A 15831-nucleotide genomic window follows, 5' to 3' on the forward strand; every position below is an offset into this window, starting at 1 on the left:
GATATGTAAAGCTTTTTCACTGTGCTCTCCTTGCAGTTATCTACGATGGCTGTCCAAAGACCATCACTCAGGGGATCTGGTGGCCCCGAACCAAGTTTAACCTTCCTGCTGCCGTCCCCTGCCCCAAAGGCTCTGTTGGTTAGCACGCTCATATTAATGCCGTCCCATTATCATCCTTGTCCGTTTTAAACAACGTCTTTAAAGCTTCCTTTTCTGCCTCCGTCAGGCGCAGCGATCAGACACTGTGATGTGGAGAGAGGGTGGCTGGAACCCGACCTTTACAACTGCACCTCGCCTCCGTTTGTGGAGCTCAACATTGCTGTATGTCTTTGACTTTACAGACGTATCCAATGAGATACTTGTGTTTACAGGGTTCATTCGATCGTACAAGATTATTTATTTAAAACGGGGGGATACCTAAAAAGATTCATTTGCGTCTGATAATTCTGATTCATTATGTCTCTTTTTAAAGCTCTAAGTTGTTTTGTAAAGTCACCAACTCATTCAGACATCAACATGCTAATCTGTGAATTTATTACTGTATTGAAAAGTAAGGGAAGGAAACAGAAATATAACTTTTGGTGAACCAAATTAAATTCTCTCAAGGATAGTGGTTGTAACTTATCCTTTGAGTACCTTGAGATTTCCATGCTAATATTTTTTGTGTGTGAAATCCTATTAATCTCCGAGGATGTAAATGATGTATTTCTATTTTTGTTGTTGTTGTTGTTTTGTATAGCTTGATTCCCTGGAACGTAATGAGACAGAGCTCAACACCATCATGGAGAAGAAGCTTGCTCACCAGCTCAGGGATGTTACCGAGGCTACCGGCCGGCTCTATGGCAATGACCTGCAGATTGCCGAACGTCTCCTCTCCCGCCTCTTGACATTTGAGACCCAACAGAGTGGTTTTGGCCTCACCGCCACTCAGGATGCTCACTTCAATGAGGTAACGGACAGTCACGTTGTTGTTGTCTACTTGGTTCCAGTATTTCCTGTGCATGTGATGTGCATACGTTGAACACAGATTGCTATTACCTTTATTAGTTCTAGTTTTAAACTGCTACGTTTATGACTTTCTGTCATAGGCTGCTTTACTGAGGTTCTGATGCTAGTTTGTGTATTCTCAGAAATAGCAAGATGAGGTTTTTTTGTTTTGTTTTTTTATTTCCTTTATTTAACCAGGTTAAAACCCCATTGAGATCTGGATCTCATTTTCAAGAGGGACCTGGGCAGAAGTCTGCAATACACAGCAACCTGGTTACAGGTTCTTCTGTCATTCTCTATAAAACAATTTTATCAGCATCTATTCATATAAAATTGAAAGTATATTCCTGTTTAATTCTGGATGTGTAAAGCTAGGTTGCTATGTTGAGTTAAGTTGCTGATGGTTACTTACAGAGGAAATGCAGGTTGGAGTTGGTCAATCAATTATTTTCCTGTGTGAAACATACTGGAAGGATGACGCGTAATGCTTTAATCTGCAGGCTAATAAATTATTAAATGATAAAAAGAAATTGCAGAGATTTTCAAGCAGTGTGAAAACTAATCATCAATATGCACAGGTAATTTCTGTTATTTGCTAAGTGTCGCAATTTTGCAACACTGAGGTTCAAGACTTAGCTTGAAAGTTGGCACAACTGGTATTTTGAAATACCAGCTAAGCACAGCTTAAAACAATAGTTAATAATTTATTCGAACAAGTAGGCTAATGAGTCCTTTCAGTCACAATAAGCTAGTTTTTGATGTTAACTAGCTTTAAGATTTCTCACTTTGAAACCTCGTCTCGATCTTACTGCTTTATATTTTACATTAAGTTTGAAAAAGCTGCTTTTTTAAGCACTGCCTGCACATGATTGATAGACTGCACCATTGTAAGGGACAGAGTAGGTGACTCAATTTTAAAATAAGATGTCTACCTCTTTGAAATGGGAAGTGCTGCTGCTTTGACATAACCCATGAGAGATTGCAACATGTCAACTAAACACATCAGAATCTCATTTCTTCTGCTGCAACCCCGACAGCTGAGGATGCACCAGCTGAGGCGATCACAGCCGTTTGGCAAACATTTCTTGTGGGTTCTTCAAACATTTAATGTGCTTCTCAAATTTAGCAGAAAATGTCAATTAAACATAATATTTAAAAAGTAACCTTTCCCATTTGCGAGGTATCAGATGATGCTTCAGGTAGTTCCAATGGTTTGCTGTAGCAAAGATATAAACATGGAGCCTTCTTTCATGAAATGGAAAAAAAATAATCATTTTCTGCTTTATCACTGTCACTCAAAAACATTCTTACACATCACAGCAGTTCACAGCATCTTTTTCTAGCAATGTCAGTGGTGACGAAGCTTATTACAGTATTATCCAGATTTTCTTAACACATTTAAGATTTTATGCACATTAGCAGTGATCCAACACTACCTCATATTTTTCACTCTGTAATCTTTAGCTGTTCAGTTTCCAGGGAGTCGTTTATTCATTTTAATAAGGTCCATAGCGCATGAAAAAAAGAAAAAAGAAATGATTTTCTCTGATTTACAAACCTGGTAAAAATAATTAGTTTTTGCTAAATCTCAGGATTTCATCCATCTCCTGATAGACTTAGCCACACCCCTGTGGAGGTAAACAAAGGCTGAAAACCCAAAGAGATTCTAATCAAATAAAGCAAAAGAATCCCTCCTATATTGTCAAGTTTGGGTGCATAATTTCAAACCTAATTCACATTTCTGTTTTAAATCTGGCAGAAATGTTCAATTATTTGTGTGCTGTATATTTTTTGTCAACGAGATTTATTCTATTAAAACTGAGAGGTGTCGATAAACTTGATTTTGTTACATTTTAAAGAGTAAATGTGCAATTAATTACAGTGTGGTGCCCAGGCTAATGCCAAATGTGGATCAAATTCTCCCTGTTGCCAAATACATGATTGTCTGACAAAGGCAGTTTCTATGCCAACCCAGCAGCAGCATAAATTATATCCTATACAGAGGGAAATCAAAAGGAACCAATAAAGAACCTCCTATCTGACATATAGTTTAACCTGCCAATAAATCACAATTACGCCTTCAGCTGCTTTATAGTGCCATAAACCCGCTGTGCATTGCTACAGTAATAGAATAGTAGTTTTTTATAGTTTTTTTTTTTTTTTGCTCATTCTTGAACAAAAACCTAAAATGACTGGCTCTGTAATCTGAAGCTCTACCTGTGTGAAGCAGTCCTGTTGTCTTTATGTTGTCTCTTTAAAGCGGTTATCTCTGAAGCACAATCACAGACAGCCTAGTGGGTTTTTTTTTCTCAAAAAAGCCAAGAATATACATCTGATAACAGGTGACACCCCACTTTAGACAGCATCTATTAGCCCACATGAGCAGGTGATGCAGAGGACAGTTTCTATAGTAACACGGTGGAGGCAGCAGAGATTTGTAGCTGCAGGAAAAATGAATAAAGGCATGGTTGACAGTAGTTTTTACATCAAGAGTAAGGCTCCGAATAAAGGAAGACGTAAAACATTTCATGATAAAGCTGTGCTAAAAAATGAATCTGTGAATGAGTCCTTACTGTAAGTTTGCTGTAAAAATTTGATTGTTAAACATTTGAAACTGTATAATTATTACAATACACATTATGCAAAAAAAAACACCCTGTCAGTTTATAGAGCTGCATGTTAGCGTAATTATGGCTACTATATGATAACGTTGTATTAGGGGTATTAGTTGTCGTTTTAGTATAAATTGTGTAGAACCAGAAATTATGTGATTAAAACTGATTTACTCAAAACAGCACGAATATTAAAGCTGGTTGTTTGACTGGCACATGCAATTTGTCAACAATTACGTTCACGGTACCTCATTTTCAGCCTGTCATTTATTTTCTCTGCAGAATTATTTACCTTTTACCTTGTTTCCCAGCCTCTTCGTCCTGTTAGAGTTGATGTAACCAAAGAAGCAGGATGGGAAACAACACCCTATCTGTTCAGTCCCTCCACACGTTTTGAGGGGGTTACTGGTTTCATTTATTGCTATTATAATGCTTGTCTAATTCTAAGGTTGACCGAATGCCAAAATAACCCTGAAAATAATTGTTTTTTTATTTTGTTTTGTAAAGTAAAAGGTTACGCTAAAACAGAATTAGGTTGTTTAACCACAATCTACTACGGGAATATCGAAGAGCTGATAAAACCCTAACACATTTTCACTTAACGCGTTTAATCCCACCGGCAACAATTGTTGCCAGACATTTCTTTCTAACTTCTGGAAGCTCTAGAACAATTGTTTTGACTTTTGGCAGCTAATTGAAGTTTTAAAATAAAATAATATGGTGTCTACTTTAAGCAATATCAATTTCATGTATCTAGTGTGAAAGGTCACATGACCAGACCTCTTTGCTTCCTTTGTTTGACGCTGGAGGTAAATGTCTGTCACAAACCTGAACAAGAGGAAGTCAGTAAAATATTTAAATAAACAAATATAAATACAATATTTTGAACATTTGTTCTTTGAAGAGTCTTTTACTGTTATATAAAGAAAATTGTATCCCTTCATCCATATTTTGATCATAAGAAGAGTGAATGTAAGCATGGCAACAATTTTTGCCGCTATTATAATACATAGACAGCACTGTGCTGTGTGTCCATTGGTTTGCTGTTTATTCTATGTAACTTGCTGTTCCCACACAGCTTAAAACTATCAGATATTTTAGATCTTCTAGACCTTAAAGAACCTCAAAATGATGTTTTCTACATCACTGTCATTCCCCCAGTTGAAACCCTCCCCTGTTTCACCGCCCCAAAAGGCGATCCTTCACACAAAGTCTGGCCTGTACACCGAATAACGACTACAAGACGATGCCACGCCTGAAACTAGTTTAGGACAGAGCCAAGGTGTACTGCTTGGTCTGGTGGAACAGGGACAATTTCCTTCCAGATGCACATTTGTTCATACTAACATTTTCACCTGAGTTTGCCTCATTGATGAAATAACTAAATGAGGTCAAAGGTCATTTGGCACATTAAGACTATGACATCTGCAGGATGTAGCATTGAATCTTTATGTATCTAAAATATTTCTGAACACTCTTGTAACCATTCTTTGTTATAAAAGGTTATGCATGTCATGATGTTTCTTATTTTTTGATATGTATAAAGAGGATAGATTTGTGTAGTTTAGACTATGCAGTTTCCCACTGGCAACAATTGTTGTCGAGTATAGAACCTATATTTTCACTAACATAACCAACATAAATGTAATAATTTATAAATATAGTGTGGGGGAGGTCTAAGGATTGAAATGCATGGACTTATTTTGAAGGAAAACATTTGGGATTAAACGGGTTAAACAAATGTAAACAACCTTTTTAAAAAGTAACTCTATGACCATAATCTCTGCAAAAGACGTTTTACTCTTACTAATCCTTTAGTAAATCTGAAAACCATAAGAAAAAATTATTTAGATGATACTTTTTACATGCACCAAAGAGACTACAACAAAATAGAGCCAACGTTTTTCTTTTTCTGCTCATTTGGAAATAAATTAATGAATTATGATATCTTATTCCAGTAACATTTGCTGCCATATCAGCATCCAAAACTGAGAAAAACATACGAGTTTGTGTTCACTATGTGTTGGTTGCATGCGTCCCATTTCCTTTAGTTACAAACTCAAGCAAGTATGACCTAACATATCAAGTTTGTGATTTGGATTTAGGTTATTTTTGTCATTTGTTGCAAAAATGTATATGTGTTACTCTCATATTTGCTTTTAGTGCTAAATATATCATAACTAGCAGACTGTGTAATGATGATGACTGATGTAGGAATATGAATAAACAAGTTCATCATGTTCTGAAAACCATATTTCAAAACATGAGCAGAACCCAGGGAGCTAGAACAATAAAGATAGTAAAAGACACATAGCTTGCCTACAAAACTGCATTTCAGCAACATCAATTATACAAAACCTTCAGTAGTCATGCATTTTATCTCTGCCCCAAAAGATTTCCTTTGCTGGTTTGAATTTTTTCTATTTCATCCCAACTGTCTGCCTTCCATCCTCCTATTCCATCTCTTTAATTTTTTTTTTTTCATTCTTCTACACCCTTCCTAATTCCCTGAGCATTTCACCACCTTCTTCTCATACTGCACTGTCTGTAATTTCCCTTGTTTGTCTGGAGGTTGTTGTATGTAATTTTTTTCCTCCTCCCTTGAGCCTTGCATGACACCGCAGTAGTTTATTAGCTTTAGTGCAGCCTGACTGCAAAGATTCACCGCCTCAAATATTACTCTTTGTTCAGAGGAGTCTGCAAGGCTGTGGCCTTTGTCTGTGATGCCTCCAACAGGCTTCCGTCCAGGGTCGCCATGAAAGGAAATGACAGGCGTCACGGACGGTGGTGAAACCGGCTCTAATTGGCATGAAGATTTTGTCTGGTTTGATGTTCAGCTTACATTTTTGCAATTCATGGTGAAACACAGCTGAAAGGGTTTACAGGGCTGTTTAAGAACAGAAAGGGTTCCTTTTCACTTCTCTACTCATACATCCAACATTTACATTTGATGTGAAAAGTTTGACACTTTAAAGTGTTTAATAAGGATGTATTATGCTTCTACTCATGAAGTCACGGGTAATAAAGAGAGACCATCTATGTGTAATTTAGTCTTAATGTGAATCCAGCTGTTCTGTGAAGGACTCAGAAGGTTTGTTAGAGAACATTAGTGAACAAACGGCACCAAGGAACTCGGAGAGAACGTTGTGAAGATCTTTGAAACAGAGCTAGGTCATAAAACAAAATTCCAAGCTTTGGAGGAATATTTCTTTAATCCAAGATGAGAAAATGTAAAGCGTCTGACACAAGTAAACACAAGTAAACACCCGAGAGACGGCCGTCCACAAAAACTGGTAAGGAGACAGTTAGTCGGAAAATCAACCAATATGGTTATTGTAACTTTGGAAGAGCTGCGGAGGTACACAGCTCAGGTGCAAGAGACTGTTGGTTGTTCATCCCTTGATGTATGGGTTAACATACATTTGTGGAAGAGTTGCTGTGGTGAGAGGAGACCAAAATCAAACTTTTTGGCCAGCATGCAAATCATAATAACACCAAGAAGCTCCCACAGTGAAGCATAATGGTGGCAGTATCAGGCTGTGGGGATTGAAGGGTGTTTTCCGTCATCGTGGCCAGGGAAGCGTCTCGTAGTTCATTAAAATACAGGCAGACTCAAATAAAGGACGCTCCTGAAAAAAAACCGCTCCATAACTTTCCAAATTTTGATTTGTAAAAAAATTGTGACTGTTTAATTTTTCCTTCCACTTAACAATTTTGCTCTGCTTTGTGTTGGTCTGTAACATAAAGTTCCAGTTGCGACCATGTTCCAATGGTCCAAATTTTCTTGCACCATGTTCTTGTCTGCATTTTCTAATTGTTCATGTTCCTGCTGCTTTCAGAACGTCCTGCGAGGCTGCAGCGTGCTGTTGGGTCCCGCTACCTCCGGGCTTTGGCGGGCTCTCGCTCAAAATCAGAATCACCTTCTCGGCGGTGGTCCGGCTGAGCTGACGGAGCTGCTGGAGCAGTACTCCAAGAACATAGCCCAGAACATGAAGCTTACCTACCTCAACCCTGTGGCCTTGGTCTCCCCCAATATAGGTGAGCATAGGTTGATCGCACTTGCAGGCGGACGCACAGCATCGTTAAAACCAATGAAAATGAACGAGTCACTTGTAAAGTGCTAATCTTTGCAGAAAATTCGATTTGGTTTTCTTATAATTCTCAAAATCTCTGCTGTGAAATCAACCAGAATGACTCATTGTGAAGCAGGAGATGAAGAGCACTAATGCAAATGATGATGGCACAGCCGGAGCGCTTGGCAGGAGCACAAAACGACTGAATTTCACACTCCCACTCAAACATAGCAGTTAATTCTATGAGCACATGCACAAAAACCCTGAGGCGCGAACGCTCTGGCCAACGCACCATTCAGAATAACAGATGCCAAACGTACACACACACACACACACACACACGCTGAGGAACACGAGACAGGAGTGCAAACATGCTGCAGACACACACTAGTAGGAGCTAATATTAGTTTTAACATTAGTCAGATTAATGTGTGACTGAAAAATCCATTTCATATATGTAGACCTTTATGCACAGTCATGGCTGGGAGCCACTATTAGGGGTAAAACACTAATCTGCAACACAAGAAATGAATAGAGCTGCTAAACAATAAAACCAGCTTATTTAGCACTTCTTTTGTTTTTTTTTCTTGTTTTGTTTTTTCTAATCCCATTCACAATGTGTTCATGAAACACACCGGAGTTACCTGTCACCGACTCCTGCCTCATCACCTCCCAAAGTGGGTTTACTAACAAGCCTAATGATGAATGTGAAATTATCCTGTCTGTCTCTGCTGGTTTCAAGTATATTTTGCTCCCAAAGTATTCTTCTCTTAATTAAGTGGATGTGTCTCTTCACGTTGGAAATCGTATAACTTGCAGTGAAAGTGAAGCCCGATGCTCAGTAGGTGGGTATGCTATAGAAATAGCATGACTGGTGCAAGCAGAGGGACCAGTAGACATGACTAATGCTATATTTCTCACTCCTACACACACATATGCAACATTTGTTTTTGTCTTCAGGCAAATAGGATGGAATAGGTGCCATGAGATTCTGCCTCGACAAAATATCTGTTAATGATTTCCCTCTTTTACTGTTATTTCCACTCATTTACATATTTATTTGGCAACGATAAGAAAAAAAAAAAATCACATTTCTGTATGTGATTTTTAAACTCAGGCAAAAACAACATTTTTAGCACATCAGCAGCTCCAGACATGTTTTACATATCCTCTACGAAGAATGATTTGGTTTATTTCTAAGGTCGTTCCATTTCTGTTTGTCAGCTGATGAATGTAGAGGGTTTGTAATTTTAATCTGTCCTTGAAATCAAGTTTGATTTTTCGTTAGATTGAAATACTCCAGTGGTCGTATCTGTTGAGGGCAGCAGGGGCCATCTTCTTTCTGACAGAGAGTCGATAACAGTGTAATTTTGACATCTTATGTGGCCTTGATAGCATATGTTGAGTGGGAAAGAAGGCCTTATATGCAGAATGTTGCAGGTAGAAGTTGGGCATCCTGATGGGAAAGCAGAATTGTTGTATTTATTTAAAATTTTTATATATATTTAATCAATCTGGAGAGTAGGGCTGCAATTATTAATTATTTTAGTAATCGATTAATTTGATACAAAATGGCACATTTTGCTGTTTTTTATTTCACCACTTGAGCGTTAAAAGATGCAAATAAACAGATAAAAATATTTTTAGAACTAATCTATTTTAACATTGTCAAACAAATATAGAAACTAAAATCTATTTGTGCTGCAGTGGGTGCGATAAGCATATGAAAACTGAAAGTGAAGAAGTGTTGGTGAGTGTGGCTGCAGGTGTGATCATCACAACATTTTTTTGGACAGTTTTGGCTTAACACGCTCTGACTGTGTTGTTTTTTGATCAAACGGCCTTTTGTATGTCTGTTTACTCCGCTTGACATTTAATCAATTACTAAATCATTTGACAGCTACTTTAATAATCAATTCATCGCAATTGATCCAATTAATTGTTTCAGCCCTACTGGGGAAAAGACTATCAGAAAAGCATGAAAAAGAGTAGACAGCAGTGCAGCAGAAACAAAACGACAAAATGGATTACCAAGGCAAAAATGGCCGACAAAAACCCAACTTCCCTGCCCAGGAGTTTTTAGACAGAGTTGTAAAGAGGGAGCGCTAAGCATTTCAAACAGGTTCTAGTTTTCAGCATTAAAATTCTGTAATGTCAGTTAAATAATCTCAAGTTCACACTTTCAGTCACCTTTACCTGTAATAGATTTTGCTGTTATACAGTACATGCTGTGGGTATTTCCACAGGAGAGTACAATATGAAAAGCAACCGAAGCGTTTGAATGGAGTACAAAGACTGAAGTAGTGGAAGACCATGATGCTGTCATTGATGCTACTTGATGCCATTCGTAGTTTTTGAAAATTTTCACATACAGAATTTGATCTTGCTTGTCCCTCAGTCATGAACCTGGACCGCGTGGAGAACCACACCCACGTGCGACGGCGCTTCCCACGTTATCAGAACACCTTGTTCCGTGGTCAAGCTTTGTGGGACCCTTACACTCACGTGATACTGCCACCTGCTGCCCTGGTGCCGCAGCGACAGCAGCAGCAGCACAGCTGGAAGGAGAAGGAGCGCTCAGAGAAAGAACGTAAGTGAAGACTCGTTAATGGAATCACTGAAACGTCAGAGGTCAAGAACCACAAAAATATTCTAATTCTAGCTTCTCTTTTCCAGCCTCGGCCCCTCAGAGTGTCGCCTCGGCCCCTGCCAGCATTTCAGCCAATCAGACTAAGGAATATACAGCAACTAGACGCAGCGTTTCGTTGACTGACCCACCCATCACCATCGTCATCTTGTTGATCTATCGAAGCCTTGGGGCCGCGCTGCCTCCAAAGTACCACGCAGACCGGAGAGGAGTGAGGTGGGAATGAGTGGCTCCTAAAATGTTTTGATACTTTACTGAGTTATTCAATAACTGAAATAAGTAGTAAATCATTACCTTTATTCAATACTACACCGTCTGTCATTAATTTTATCCCAAAATTGCTTTAAGTGCTATGTGCTGCAATCTCTTTAGTAGCCTTTCTAAAGTGCAGGGCCAAATTGTGACCTCTATCTACTGTTTGTTAATCTTCTAACAAAAACATAAGCTCTCAAAATTAAAGCAAATGGTTTCGGTATTTGGTTCCTTTCCTCATGGATGGCGTGAATGAACATAGAAGTTAGCTAGCTTCTAAATTAGTGGAGAAACTGCTTTAGCACTAATTACAATATTGCCTTATTTGACATCTGTTCTTTTTTTCTCTATCTCGTTCTAACGGCGCCTTCCCTCCCGTCTGCCGTTTCTCACCTCTCCTCTGGGCTTAATTACACAGTAACGAGCTGTCCAGTTTGCAGTTGGCATCAATGAAAAGCCATTCATATCTAATCTAAAATGCAAATCCCGCTGCCTTTCTTCCTCACCGCCGGATATAAAACTCTATTAGTCCGATCAAGTGACTGGTTGGCAATTCTGTCTCTCCCCTCCCCCCCCAAGGCTTCCCAGACACCCAGTTATGAACTCCCCGGTGGTGACCATCTCCGTCTACAACAACCAGACGTTCGTGGGCGGTCACTTGGACCAGCCCATACTGCTGGAGTTTAAACTGCTGGAGACAGCCAATCGCAGCAAGCCTCTGTGTGTGCAGTGGAACCACAGCAGCCCGTGAGTGCAAATCAATGCAGCAACATCAACACCGTGTGTGCTCATAGGGCTGATTTTCTCATTTTTTCATAAGAAAATTCTGTATTAGAAACATTGTTTTGGACGGTACTTTTCTTAGGGCGGATTAATGATTTGATCTTAACTAATTTTACACATTGATTTGAAAAAGTGAGTGTTCCCCATAAGTCAGAAAATATATTTCTGCAATTTTCCAGGCTGTGTAAGAACCCTGTACTCCTTAATTTCTGATGAGCTGTCATAGCAGAGAGGACATCAATATACAGTATATATGACTAAAATAATGATAGCTCAGCTCTATAAAAAGTCCACTAGAGTTCATTCTGAGTACAAGGGTAAGAAGTGGAGCTGATGGATGCTGTTGAGTGGGTTGGAGACATTTCGTAGCGACACACCAGCGTAATTTTACCACTGCAGAAGTGAAAAACTGTCCAAACTTTACTAACAGACTTCTGGAAATACTTAACTCATGTTTTGACGAATCGTTTCCCTCCTGTAATTGAAACCCTTCTGTTTGCAGACATGAGAACGGAGGCTGCTGGACGGTGAGGGACTGTACAGTGGTGTACAGGAACACCTCTCACGTCCGCTGTCAGTGCCAGAGACTGGGCACCTTCGGCGTGCTGATGGACAGCTCCCATAGAGAGGTTAGATTTATACCATGACAGGTTCTATCATGATATGGCGCTCAATCAATCTAAAACTGTCTGCCGCAGCATTTCTCTTTTCATCTGAACATCTTAAATGGTTATGGAAGCTAGTTTGGCTAGCTTTTTTCCTTTATTAACAGAATCCTCATTACTACTTTAACTTAGTGATGTTTATGTGCAGAATCTAGTCATATTGTCATGCCTCATTATCACACAAGGCTGATCAACAAAGGTCTGACAAAGTTTCTTTCCTTCCCTTCTTTCCTCTCTCCTCTGTGTGCGAGCAGCAGCTGGAGGGGGATCTGGAGACGCTGGCCATGGTGACTTACTCCTCCTTGTGCGTCTCCATGCTGGCCCTCCTCCTCACTGTCCTGGTGCTGTCTTGCCTCCGGGGCCTGAAGTCCAACACTAGAAGCATCCACTCGAACACAGCGGCAGCCATGTTTCTGTCTGAGCTGGTGTACTTACTGGGGGTCAATCAGACTGAACAACAGGTAGAGAAGTTTGGTGTTTTTTTTCCCTAAATGTTGGTCTGTTCCAAGATGCTTTTGGCCTTGCTTTCACGATTTTCCTGAAGCCTGTCCATCAAGCTTTTTTCCTCCTACAATGGAAAAACTTTACCTGTCGTGTTATTTTTTTTATAATGTATGCAATATAGGCATGCTTTTTAATTCAGTCCATGTGCAATATGTCATTTCCAAGACACATTAACAATTATTTATGTCTATCTTAATTTTTTTTAAAAAGCTTATGTCTTTTTATTCAATAATTTTATTGAAATTTATGTTGCTGAGCTGTTTCAGTCTTGAAGTTTTGAGAAGGTTTTTAACCAAACCTGTCTGAAATCAGAAAAACATGGCTCCACTCATGTGATCACTGTCTTGCTATAGTTACCTCCACTTCACTGTTTCTTCCCCCCCCTCGCCTATTCTAACCTAAGCATGTCTGCTTTGTTACATAACACATGTTCTCGTGTTGGAGTGTGTTTGAAGAGCAGTGAATCTTGCAGAGAGGAAAGTGCAAATATGTGCTCACTCTGCGTGAAATCCAATTAATTAAGCTGTATCCCACCACTCTGTGGACTCTAAGGCTCTTTGCAGAGCGATTGGTAACTTCTAGCTGAACAATATGTTCTCTAACTCATGAACATCACGCTCCGGAAAGCATGTTAGTGCTCGCAGCTGTGCTGTGTATTTATTTTTTTTAGTAGTTTGTGCCTCTTTCTGTGTTAGCACGCTCCTGTTTGTGTGGGAGTGTGAAATTCATCGTCTGGCTGTATCGCTGCCAAGGTTGCTGTTGGTTTTTTCCTCTTTTTTTTGGCGTCCTTGGCTGTCAGTGTCAATTTGTGCTAAGCTTCTCTGGCCTCAAAATATGAGATGTAGCATTCTGCTTTCTTTAACCTAAACACACACAGAGCTCAACCACCAAGGTTTAGAGACGTACATACTCATTCCAGCGTAACAATAACATCTCAGAGATCCTAAAGTCTCGTTCTAAGTTTCTTTCCTTTGAGACAAAGGTAGAGTATTTTAAGGTAGAAAACTATCCTGAAGAAACACCACCAAGGTCGATTAATGGTTGTGAAGCTTGTAAATGTTTATAATATCTGCACTGTTAAATAAGTCACTGTAGTAACTGTAGTAAAGTACAGTAACTTACTGGCAGCAGGGTTGCCAGCCAGCTAGTTTCTGTAGGTTTTACAGTACAAAATTACAGTAACTTTACTTTAATTTTATTACAGTTTTACTGTAAATTTATTACAGTTTTACTGTAATTTTATTACAATTTAACTGTAATTCTATTATAGTCTTACTGTAATTTTATATACATAAATATAAATATAGCACCTTCTACGTTATGACGTTATATGTGATATTTTGATTTTGATGCAGAGCCTTGGACAAAAAATGAATACTTGCTAAACTTAGCAGTACTTTTTGAGGGATCACTGCGCAAAATAGCATCTATTTTATCCATACATCTTGTTAAAACGGAACAATTAGTTGATATTTGCTGATTATTCTGGAATAATCCAGAATAACTATTCCGGCTTTCTGCATAGCTAGCCAATCTGCAATCAACCTCTGGGAGAAGTGTTGTCTTCTTAAGATGTTAAACCATAGAGACGTTGTGATGAAATATCTGGAAAATGGAACTATTTAAAACTTGGTGTATATTGATTTATGTTGATTCTCAAAAGTCCTTTGTCAGGAAACACCAATTGATAAAAAATACGTAAAAAGTTAAAATGGCTGACAGGATTTTGGCAGAAGGAGTTAGTCAAAGAATTAGCCTAATCCAGAGTGGGATTTTCTCCTTAATGTTTTAAATTTGTAGATTTTTTAAGCAAGAATACAAAGCCTCAAGACTGCTCTTTATTTCTTAACTTTTTCCTGATAATCACTCTATGCAAAATTTCCAAACTTGAGAACTGTCGAGATGTTTTGATGGTCTTTCCGGTTTTAGCCCCACAGTTCTCTCAGAGAACTTTGTGGGTGATGTAAAACAGACGAACAAGATAGTAAAGATTCAAATCAACCAGTTCCAACATCACTCCTGCAGTCTGAGAGTAATTTCTCACAGATCTTAAATGCTTGTGTTCTACATTATTTATATGAAGTCAACATGACTTTTCCACAACAAACAGATCTTCACTTTGAGGAATTACTGTGAAGCTTTTATCTGCTCCAGTTATACGCACTGTAAACTGTGCTATTAGGACGACTTCAGCTGACTGCAATGAACAAAAACATTTCTACCATTTTTTCTGTAAAATAAATGCAGCTTTTACAATCATCACCCTCTGAAATGTTCTTGTTTTTGTCGTAATTACAGTCAAAAGGCTCTACTGGGTCGAATTTCTCGATCACAGCGCCTCCACAATATTGACTTTCAGTCGTTTTTGTGCTTTTCCAGGAAATCGTCTGCAACACCTTGCCCTAAACTCTGTTCATTAGTAATTGAATCATGAACGGCTGCTCTTTCACAGCTAACACCTGCGCCGCTGTGCTTTAATGAAGACATCTTGTTGATTTGCAGGGAAACCTGCTTTGCATTAGCCAGGCACTCAGTTTTTCTCTTTTCTCTTCTTTTAGCGCTACTTTTATTTGTGCTCCCATGTCTGGTATTTCTGTACTTCTTTTTACAAATCCATGTTCTTACCGCTGTATTCAATTTTCCATTCACCCCCCCCACAGGTTTTTCATTTCTCTCTGTCTTCCTTCCAGTTCTTGTGCACGGTCGTCGCCATCCTGCTGCATTACTTCTTCATGTCAACGTTCGCTTGGTTGTTCGTCGAGGGTCTCCATATCTACCGCATGCAGACTGAACAGCGCAACATCAACTACGGAGCCATGAGGTTCTACTACGCCATCGGCTGGGGCGTGCCTGCCATCATCACAGGTAACGCGGAAACGCGTCTCCGTGGAAACGCAGGCGGGTCTCGCCTCAGCTACGCGCTTTCATGGCACGGCAAAACACCGCCTCGCACAGGATCTGCACCGTCATATGCGTCACGTTTGTTCGGAGCAAGCTTGGCTGTGGAGATAAGGCCTTCCTATTGACACTTCTATTAAAACCATTTCGGTGGCATTTTAATATTGCGATAGTGAAGCAGAAATCCACAAGCAAGCAATTACCGCTCTGAGACATGTAATATCTGCCGGCTTTACTTTCTCTCCCCTCCCTTCACACGCGTACATTTGCAGTTTCCATCCAGAGCCGTAATGTGCTGTCAGCTCACCTCTATCTGCTGCTGCTTCTGTCACCGTCAGACCTGCAAGCTGCCGTCTCCCTACGCCTCGAGAATGGAGCCGTCTCCCACTACCTTACACTCACCTACTCAC

General features: G+C 39.4%; 1 protein-coding gene across 2 annotated transcripts in view; it reads left to right on the top strand.

Moving 5' to 3' along the window:
- The window catches only part of celsr3 (cadherin EGF LAG seven-pass G-type receptor 3), a 123138-nt gene that overhangs the window by 93618 nt on the left and 13689 nt on the right, over positions 1-15831 (top strand). For both annotated transcript variants that reach the window (XM_023334615.1, XM_005800177.3), the window contains 10 exons: positions 37-138; positions 227-321; positions 740-949; positions 7439-7637; positions 10071-10262; positions 10349-10535; positions 11151-11318; positions 11857-11983; positions 12274-12480; positions 15214-15388. In XM_023334615.1, coding sequence (XP_023190383.1) covers positions 37-138; positions 227-321; positions 740-949; positions 7439-7637; positions 10071-10262; positions 10349-10535; positions 11151-11318; positions 11857-11983; positions 12274-12480; positions 15214-15388 — 1662 coding nt within the window. The remainder of the gene's footprint in view (positions 1-36; positions 139-226; positions 322-739; positions 950-7438; positions 7638-10070; positions 10263-10348; positions 10536-11150; positions 11319-11856; positions 11984-12273; positions 12481-15213; positions 15389-15831) is intronic.

The sequence above is a fragment of the Xiphophorus maculatus genome, chromosome 1, assembly GCF_002775205.1.
Source record: "Xiphophorus maculatus strain JP 163 A chromosome 1, X_maculatus-5.0-male, whole genome shotgun sequence".
NCBI lineage: Eukaryota > Metazoa > Chordata > Actinopteri > Cyprinodontiformes > Poeciliidae > Xiphophorus > Xiphophorus maculatus.